Below are 10,546 nucleotides of genomic sequence, written 5' to 3' on the forward strand. Positions count from 1 at the left end.
ACGCTAACTATTCATCAGTTTAAGGTACCAGGCTAACTATTCATCAGTTTAAGGGACCAGGCTAACTATTCATCAGTTTAAGGTACCAGGCTAACTATTCATCAGTTTAAGGTACCAGGCTAACTATTCATCAGTTTAAGGTACCAGTTTAAGGTACCAGATTAACTATTCATCAGTTTAAGGTACCAGGCTAACTATTCATCAGTTTAAGGTACCAGGCTAACTATTCATCAGTTTAAGGTACCAGGCTAACTATTCATCAGTTTAAGGGACCAGATTAACTATTCATCAGTTTAAGGTACCAGATTAACTATTCATCAGTTTAAGGTACCAGATTAACTATTCATCAGTTTAAGGGACCAGTTTAAGGGACCAGTTTAAGGTACCAGGCTAACTATTCATCAGTTTAAGGTACCAGGCTAACTATTCACCATTTTAAGGTACCTGGCTAACTATTCATCAGTTTAAGGGACCAGATTAACTATTCATCAGTTTAAGGGACCAGATTAACTATTCATCAGTTTAAGGTACCAGGCTAACTATTCATCAGTTTAAGGTACCAGGCTAACTATTCATCAGTTTAAGGTACCAGATTAACTATTCATCAGTTTAAGGTCCCAGATTAACTATTCATCAGTATAAGGGACCAGATTAACTATTCATCAGTTTAAGGTCCCAGATTAACTATTCATCAGTTTAAGGTACCAGGCTAACTATTCATCAGTTTAAGGTCCCAGATTAACTATTCATCAGTTTAAGGTCCCAGATTAACTATTCATCAGTTTAAGGTCCCAGATTAACTATTCATCAGTTTAAGGTACCAGGCTAACTATTCATCAGTTTAAGGGACCAGATTAACTATTCATCAATTTAAGGTACCAGATTAACTATTCATCAGTTTAAGGTACCAGATTAACTATTCATCAGTTTAAGGTACCAGATTAACTATTCATCAGTTTAAGGGACCAGATTAACTATTCATCAGTTTAAGGGACCAGATTAACTATTCATCAGTTTAAGGGACCAGATTAAGTATTCATCAGTTTAAGGGACCAGATTAACTATTCATCAGTTTAAGGGACCAGATTAACTATTTATCAGTTTAAGGGACCAGATTAACTATTCATCAGTTTAAGGTGAAGAATAAATACACAATCAAATTCAATATCAAAATTCTCTTTTTTAATACAGTATAAAAAGTTTATAAAAAGTAACAATTTATCACCAGAAACAGAGGTATATAAAACATCTGAAACACAAGATATATCTTTAAAACACTGTAGAAAAGTGATCAATGTTGAGAGACATATTTCAAACATCTGTGGATTTTATGTTGTGTGGAGTCAAAGTCACGATTGTCCCTGTTTATAACAATGGGAATGGAACATTTTCAATAAAACACATGATTTGAACAAGAAAAAGGTAACAGATGACAAATGCAGACAGGTAACTGACTAAATTAAAGGAAACACGAGTAAATGAGGGATACAAAGTATATTGAAAGTAGGTGTTTCCACATAGGTGTGGTTCCTGAGTTAATTAACAAATTAATGGCCAATCAGAGTTGCTCACCTCATGTAGCCTAGTCCTATATGTTTTAATAAGGTTAGTATCACACCTCATGTAGCCTAGTCCTATATGTTTTAATAAGGTTAGTATCACACCTCATGTAGCCTAGTCCTATATGTTTTAATAAGGTTAGTATCACACCTCATGTAGCCTAGCCCTATATGTTTTAATAAGGTTAGTATCACACCTCATGTAGCCTAGCCCATAGTCCTATATGTTTTAATAAGGTTAGTATCACACCTCATGTAGTCTAGCCCATAGTCCTATATGTTTTAATAAGGTTAGTATCACACCTCATGTAGCCTAGCCCATAGTCCTATATGTTTTAATAAGGTTAGTATCACACCTCATGTATCCTAGTCCTATATGTTTTAATAAGGTTAGATATTACTGCACTGTTGGTGCCAGGAACACAAGCATTGTTAGATATTACTGCACTGTTGGAGCCAGGAACACAAGCAATGTTAGATATTACTGCACTGTTGGAGCCAGGAACACAAGCAATGTTAGATATTACTGCACTGTTGGAGCCAGGAACACAAGCATTTAGTTAGATATTACTGCACTGTTGGAGCCAGGAACACAAGCAATGTTAGATATTACTGCACTGTTGGAGCCAGGAACACAAGCATTTAGTTAGATATTACTGCACTGTTGGAGCCAGGAACACAAGCATTGTTTGATATTACTGCACTGTTGGAGCCAGGAAAACAATCATTTCACTACACCTGCAATAACATCTGATAAATATGTGACCAATAACATTTGATTTGATTGTATTTTTGAAAGAGTTAGATAATTCTCAATCCGTGTCCTTATCCTTATTATCTTATCGTTGTGTCTTGTCTAAGAACAGTCCTTATCCGTGGTGCTGTATATTAACCATATACCACACCTCCTCAGTCCTTATCCGTGGTACTGTATATTAACCATATACCACACCTCCTCAGTCCTTATCCGTGGTACTGTATATTAACCATATACCACACCTCCTCAGTCCTTATCCGTGGTGCTGTATATTAACCATATGCCACACCTCCTCAGTCCTTATCCGTGGTAGTGTATATTAACCATATACCACACCTCCTCAGTCCTTATCCGTGGTGCTGTATATTAACCATATACCACACCTCCTCAGTCCTTATCCGTGGTACTGTATATTAACCATATACCACACCTCCTCAGTCCTTATCCGTGGTGCTGTATATTAACCATATACCACACCTCCTCAGTCCTTATCCGTGGTGCTGTATATTAACCATATACCACACCTCCTCAGTCCTTATCCGTGGTACTGTATATTAACCATATACCACACCTCCTCAGTCCTTATCCGTGGTGCTGTATATTAACCATATACCACACCTCCTCAGTCCTTATCCGTGGTACAGTATATTAACCATATACCACACCTCCTCAGGCCTTATCCGTGGCGCTGTATATTAACCATATACCACACCTCCTCAGTCCTTATCCGTGGTGCTGTACATTAACCATATACCACACCTCCTCAGTCCTTATCCGTGGTACTGTATATTAACCATATACCACACCTCCTCAGTCCTTATCTGTGGTGCTGTATATGAACCATATACCACACCTCCTCAGTCCTTATCCATGGTACTGTATATTAACCATATACCACACCTCCTCAGTCCTTATCTGTGGTGCTGTATATTAACCATATACCACACCTCCTCAGTCCTTATACATTTACATTTAAGTCATTTAGCAGACGCTCTTATCCAGAGCGACTTACAAATTGGATATTCATCGACATTCATCCTGGTCCCCCCGTGGGGAATGAACCCACAACCCTGGCGTTGCAAGCGCCATGCTCTACCAACTGAGCCACACGGGACCTGCAATAATGTATATTAACCATATACCACACCTCCTCAGCCCTTATCCATGGTACTGTATATTAACCATATACCACACCTCCTCAGGCCGTATCCGTGGTACTGTATATTAACCATATACCACACAGTATCCATGGTACTGTATATTATCCATATACCACACCTCCTCAGTCCTTATCCATGGTACTGTATATTAACCATATACCACACCTCCTCAGTCCTTATCCATGGTGCTGTATATTAACCATATACCACACCTCCTCAGTCCTTATCCGTGGTACTGTATATTAACCATATACCACACCTCCTCAGTCCTTATCCATGGTACTGTATATTAACCATATACCACACCTCCTCAGTCCTTATCCGTGGTGCTGTTTATTAGTCATATACCACACCTCCTCAGTCCTTATCCGTGGTACTGTATATTAACCATATACCACACCTCCTCAGGCCGTATCCGTGGTACTGTATATTAACCATATACCACACCTCTTCAGTCCTTATCCGTGGTGCTGTATATTAACCATATACCACACCTCCTCAGTCCTTATCCATGGTACTGTATATTAACCATATACCACACCTCCTCAGTCCTTATCCGTGGTACTGTATATTAACCATATACCACACCTCCTCAGTCCTTATCCGTGGTACTGTATATTAACCATATACCACACCTCCTAAGTCCTTATCCGTGGTACTGTATATTAACCATATACCACACCTCCTCAGTCCTTATCCGTGGTGCTGTATATTAACCATATACCACACCTCCTCAGTCCTTATCCGTGGTACTGTATATTAACCATATACCACACCTCCTCAGTCCTTATCCGCACTGGGACCAGAAAGCAGAAAGCCCTCATGTCCTGTCTGGCATGTCTGGCCTCTTACTGTGAGACTCACCTCCAACCTCACTATGAATCTCCTGCTTTCAAGAAGCACAAGCTGGTCAAAGCCACCGCACAACTACAGGAGAAGATCTGCTCTCATCATGACAAACTGCTGGAGGTTTACTGTCGTACCGATCAGCAGTGTATCTGTCTGCTGTGTACAATGGATGAACATAAAGGCCATGATACAGTGTCAGCTGCAGCAGAGAGGACTGAGAAACAGGTAAGACCAGAACAACTTGTTGGTGACTGTCTGATAAACAAAGAATTAAAGATACAGTAGGAACTAAATCTGTTTGAATATGAGAGAATTCAAATGAATTCGATCCACAAATATGAACACAAACCTTGAGTATATAGATATGTTAACCCAGATTCTCAAAATGTATCACCATTTTCTAAAGTCAAACACTATTATCATTCTGAATGGCCTTTTATGAGTCCAAAGTTCAGTCTCAACCCCTTGATACATGTAGGCCTACCATAAAAACTATAATCATTCACATAGCAACATGATAACAAAAATTCACACATTTGAATCCTTACTCTCTATGGGTCCTATGTGTCACGATCGTCTTTAGGTAAAAGAGAGGACCAAGGCGCAGCGTGATATAAATACATCTTCTATTTATTTGAAGATGAAACGAAACACTAATACGAACTAGACAAAACAACAAACGACCGTGAAGACACAAGCTACTAACGTCAAACATAGACAATTACCCACGAAATACCCAATGAATATGGCTGCCTAAATATGGCTCTCTATCAGAGAATTGAGAACCAATCTAGGCAGCCATAGATATACAAACACCTATACTAGACACTGCCCCCATAAACATACAAAAAGCCCTAGACAATACAAATACACATACATCCCCCATGTCACACCCTGACCTAACTACAATAATAAAGAAAACAAAGATAACTAAGGCCATGGCGTGACACTATGTCACATGACTATACTATTGATCTACTGGACTAATAAAGCTTGATAGCTCATTGAAGAGTGATTCTCCACAGAGGCAGCTGGGGATGAGTCAGCAGAAGGTCCAGCAGAGATTCCAGGAGAGAGAGAAGGAGCTGAAGGAGCTCCAACAGGCTGTGGAGTCTATCAAGGTGAGTATTGTTGACCAGAGGAGACACACCATTTCACTTCTCTCCTCCAATCAGAGATCGTTGTTAGCTAGCTAACGGTAACGTTAACGGTGTCTTTTAAATTCAACATAAGTTATGTGGCGATGATATCTAGTTAACTTTGTATTTAATGTAGTTTTACTATCTGTACCAGGCTATAAATGACACAGATGATATCTAGTTAACGTTGTATTTAATGTAGTTTTACTATCTGTACCAGGCTATAAATGAGACAGATGAAATCTAGATAACGTTGTATTTAATGTAGTTTTACTATCTGTACCAGGCTATAAATGACACAGATGATATCTATTTAACGTTGTATTTAATGTAGTTTTACTATCTGTACCAGGCTATAAATGACACAAATGATATCTAGATAACTTTGTATTTAATGTAGTTTTACTATCTGTACCAGGCTATAAATGACACAGATGATATCTAGATAACTTTGTATTTAATGTAGTTTTACTATCTGTACCAGGCTATAAATGACACAGATGATATCTAGTTAACTTTGTATTTAATGTAGTTTTACTATCTGTACCAGGCTATAAATGAGACAGATGACGTAACATCAGACACATATCTTTTCATCCTCAGTTGTTTTCATTCAGTAGCCGTTGTAAAACAGTTATCAGTAGGTCATGTGTAGAAAAGGTGACAGTGTTGATCACAGCTTTCTGCTTTCCATGTAGAGGTTTTGGCAAAAACATTACATTTGATTATTTTGTCAGTAATGGCTGGAAAAAATGTTTATCTTTGTCAAACATGAGATGAACACAAACACACAAAGACAGTGTTGTGGCATGGCAAAGCTACCAGGCAACTAGCAATCATGGGAACATTGGTCAGATTTTAACATCTGCCCATGCTAGTGATATTGCAGAGAGAAGGGAGTATCTGAGGAGAATTGTTGTGGTCACATCAATGTTAGGAAGACAGGGACTCTGTTTCCGTGACAATGATGAATCTAGTGGAAGCACAAATAGAGGGAACTTTCTAGAATGTATGGAGCTTTTGAAGGAGTTTGACCCTTTCTGTCAAAGGTACAATACGCCATCAAATGCGACGTATGTCCAGAATTTAGTAGCAAATAGGAGGTTCACTTTGATTCGTCCACCACAAAATAAGCATCAAAAGAGAGAAGCAGTTCTGTAATATAGGATGTAATATTTGTTTGGGATCTTACTTTTTTTAATCAGATTTTATTCCTAATTATTGTTCAGTTTTTGAAGATGTAATTTAGCTCGTTAGTTGTGTTTAGTTTTGCCCCATTGTGGATGATACTGTTTAAGATGGTCCATGTGTCTGAAAAGGTTGGGCAGCGTCCTCTGATGTCATCGATCGTAGACCAGAAATAGTCAGAAGTTGCAGTTGTTTCCTACTTCCTGGTAATGCAGACATAAACACACTTGGCACCATCGAGGATGTTTACTTTCTACACCAGTTGTTATTTTCCAGTTTGGTCCTAAGAACAGGTTTTAGTGGTCAAATAAAAAGGGAGACATTTTTTGGTGCCATTTAGGGGAAATGTAATTCTAAGGATCATTCCAGTCAGAAGAGGCTCTGTGAAGGTTTGTTTCAATTCATTTGCTATGGCCTCGCTAGTGTTCCAGCTCAGACAATGTTCTTTGGCCGTTTGGACTCGTTCTATTGTCCAGCCAAATAGGACTCAGGGGGCAGAGGCTGGGTCTAGCTCTGCTACGGGGCAGGCTACTGGAGGGGGTACCAGGAGGGAGGAGAGTAGAGCAGGACCAAGAGGTGTTCTGTACCTGTCTGTCCAGGAGGGAGGAGAGTAGAGCAGGACCAAGAGGTGTTCTGTACCTGTCTGTCCAGGAGGGAGGAGAGTAGAGCAGGACCAAGAGGTGTTCTGTACCTGTCTGTCCAGGAGGGAGGAGAGTAGAGCAGGACCAAGAGGTGTTCTGTACCTGTCTGTCCAGGAGGGAGGAGAGTAGAGCAGGACCAAGAGGTGTTCTGTACCTGCCTGTCCAGGAGGGGGGAGAGTAGAGCAGGACCAAGAGGTGTTCTGTACCTGCCTGTCCAGGAGGGGGGACAAGGCCTGGTGGACCTGGAGAGTAGGGTGGCAGAGTTCTGACTCAATGAGGTGCAGAGAGGCTACTGTACCTACTGTCTCTCTGTCTCTCTCTCTCTCTCTCTCTCTCTCTCTCTCTGTCTCTGTCTCTGTCTCTGTCTCTCTCTGTCTCTCTCTCTCTCTCTCTCTCTCTCTCAACAGCGCTCTGCACAGTCAGCAGTGGAGGACAGTGATCAGATCTTTACTGAGCTGATCCGCTCCATTGAGAGAAGGAGCTCTGAGGTGAAGGAGCTGATCAGAGCCCAAGAGAAGGCTCAAGTGAGTCAAGCTGAAGGACTCCTGGAGCAACTGAAGCAGGAGATAGCTGAGCTGAGGAAGAGAAGCACTGAGCTGGAGCAGCTCTCACACACAGAGGATCACATCCATTTCCTCCAGGTAACTAAACTGTCTTGTTACATGTGATATGAAATTAACTTCATGTGAAACTATTCATCTACATCATTATGTTGTCCTGTCTGTCTCTCTGTCCCCGTCTCTCTCTCTCTCTCTGTCCGTCCCTCTCTCTGTCTCTCTCTGTCCGTCCCTCTCTCTGTCTCTCTCTGTCTGTCTCTCTCTGTCGGTCTCTCCCTCTCTCTGTCGGTCTCTCCCTCTCTCTGTCGGTCTCTCCCTCTCTCTGTCGGTCTCTCCCTCTCTCTGTCGGTCTCTCTCTCTCTCTGTCTGTCCCTCTGTCTCTCTCTCTCTCTGTCGGTCTCTCCCTCTCTCTGTCTGTCCCTCTGTCTCTCTCTCTGTCCCTCTCTCTCTGTTGTCCTTCTCTCTCCCTCTGTCGGTCCCTCTCTCTCCCTCTGTCGGTCTCTCTCTCTCCCTCTGTCGGTCTCTCTCTCTCCCTCTGTCGGTCCCTCTCTCTCCCTCTGTCCGTCCCTCTCCCTCTGTCGGTCCCTCTCTCTCCCTCTGTCGGTCTCTCTCTCTCCCTCTGTCCGTCCCTCTCCCTCTGTCGGTCCCTCTCTCTCCCTCTGTCGGTCCCTCTCTCTCCCTCTGTCGGTCCCTCTCTCTCCCTCTGTCGGTCCCTCTGTCCGTCCCTCTCTCTCTGTCCGTCCCTCTCTCTCTGTCCGTCCCTCTCTCTCTGTCTGTCCCTCCCTCTCCCTCTGTCGGTCCCTCTCTCTCTCTCTGTCTGTCCCTCTCTCTCCCTTTGTCGGTCTCTCCCTCTCTCTCTCTGTCCCTCTCTCTCTCTGTTGTCCTTCTCTCTCCCTCTGTCTGTCCTTCTCTCTCCCTCTGTCTGTCCTTCTCTCTCCCTCTGTCGGTCTCTCTCTCTCCCTCTGTCGGTCTCTCTCTCTCCACCTGTCGGTCTCTCTCTATCCCTCTGTCCATCCCTCTCTCTTCCTCTGTCCGTCCCTCTCTCTCTCCCTCTGTCCGTCCCTCTCCCTCTGTCCGTCCCTCTCTCTCTGTCCGTCCCTCTCTCTCCCTCTGTCGGTCCCTCTCTCTCCTTCTGTCGGTCCGTCCCTCTCTCTCTGTCGGTCCCTCTCTCTCCCTCTGTCTGTCCATCTCTCTCTGTCGGTCCCTCTCTCTCCCTCTGTCTGTCCCTCTCTCTCTCTGTCTGTCCCTCTCTCTCTCTCTGTCTGTCCTTCTCTCTCCCTCTGTCGGTCCCTCTCTCTCTCTCTGTCGGTCCCTCTCTCTCCCTCTGTCGGTCCCTCTCTCTCCCTCTGTCGGTCCCTCTCTCTCCCTCTGTCTGTCCCTCTGTCTCTCTCTCTCTCTCCCTCTGTCGGTCCCTCTCTCTCTCTCTCCCTCTGTCGGTCCCTCTCTCTCTCTCCCTCTCTGTCCCTCTCTCTCCCTCTGTCGGTCCCTCTCTCTCTCCCTCTGTCGGTCCCTCTCTCTCTCCCTCTGTTGTCCCTCTCTCTCCCTCTGCCGGTCCCTCTCTCTCCCTCTGTCCGTCCCTCTCTCTCCCTCTGTCGGTCCCTCTCTCTCCCTCTGTCGGTCCCTCTCTCTCCCTCTGTCGGTCCCTCTCTCTCCCTCTGCCGGTCCCTCTCTCTCCCTCTGTCGGTCCCTCTCTCTCCCTCTGTCGGTCCCTCTCTCTCCCTCTGTCGGTCCCTCTCTCTCTCTGTCGGTCCCTCTCTCTCTCTCTGTCGGTCCCTCTCTCTCTCTCTGTCGGTCCCTCTCTCTCCCTCTGTCGGTCCCTCTCTCTCCCTCTGTCGGTCCCTCTCTCTCCCTCTGTCGGTCCCTCTCTCTCCCTCTGTCGGTCCCTCTCTCTCCCTCTGTCGGTCCCTCTCTCTCCCTCTGTCGGTCCCTCTCTCTCCCTCTGTCGGTCCCTCTCTCTCCCTCTGTCGGTCCCTCTCTCTCCCTCTGTCGGTCCCTCTCTCTCCCTCTGTCGGTCCCTCTCTCTCTCTCCCTCTCTCGGTCCCTCCCTCTCTCTCCCTCTGTCGGTCCCTCCCTCTCTCTCCCTCTGTCGGTCCCTCTCTCTCTCTCCCTCTGTCGGTCCCTCTCTCTCCCTCTGTCGGTCCCTCTCTCTCCCTCTGTCGGTCCCTCTCTCTCGCTCTGTCGGTGCCTCTCTCTCCCTCTGTCGGTCCCTCTCTCTCGCTCTGTCGGTCCCTCTCTCTCGCTCTGTCGGTCCCTCTCTCTCGCTCTGTCGGTCCCTCTCTCTCCCTCTGTCGGTCCCTCTCTCTCCCTCTGTCGGTCCCTCTCTCTCCCTCTGTCGGTCCCTCTCTCTCCCTCTGTCGGTCCCTCTCTCTCCCTCTGTCGGTCCCTCTCTCTCCCTCTGTCGGTCCCTCTCTCTCCCTCTGTCGGTCCCTCTCTCTCCCTCTGTCGGTCCCTCTCTCTCCCTCTGTCGGTCCCTCTCTCTCCCTCTGTCGGTCCCTTTCTCTCCCTCTGTCGGTCCCTTTCTCTCCCTCTGTCGGTCCCTCTCTCTCCCTCTGTCGGTCCCTTTCTCTCCCTCTGTCGGTCCCTCTCTCTCTCTCTGTCTGTCCCTCTCTCTCTCTGTCTGTCCCTCTCTCTCTCTCTTGTCCCTCTGTCTCTGTCCCTCTGTCTCTGTGTCTGTCTCTCTCTCTCTGTTGTCCCTC

General features: G+C 45.2%; 1 protein-coding gene across 1 annotated transcript in view; it reads left to right on the forward strand.

Annotated features, from left to right (window-relative positions):
- The first annotated feature begins 4,272 nt into the window (after positions 1-4,272).
- Positions 4,273-10,546, forward strand: part of LOC129844072 (tripartite motif-containing protein 16-like) — a 14,998-nt gene continuing 8,724 nt past the window's right edge. The window contains exons 1-3 of the mRNA XM_055912439.1: positions 4,273-4,550; positions 5,351-5,446; positions 7,701-7,934. Coding sequence (XP_055768414.1) covers positions 4,299-4,550; positions 5,351-5,446; positions 7,701-7,934 — 582 coding nt within the window. The 5' untranslated portion in view covers positions 4,273-4,298. The remainder of the gene's footprint in view (positions 4,551-5,350; positions 5,447-7,700; positions 7,935-10,546) is intronic.

The sequence above is a fragment of the Salvelinus fontinalis genome, unplaced genomic scaffold (genome assembly GCF_029448725.1).
Source record: "Salvelinus fontinalis isolate EN_2023a unplaced genomic scaffold, ASM2944872v1 scaffold_0170, whole genome shotgun sequence".
Taxonomy (NCBI): Eukaryota; Metazoa; Chordata; class Actinopteri; order Salmoniformes; family Salmonidae; genus Salvelinus; species Salvelinus fontinalis.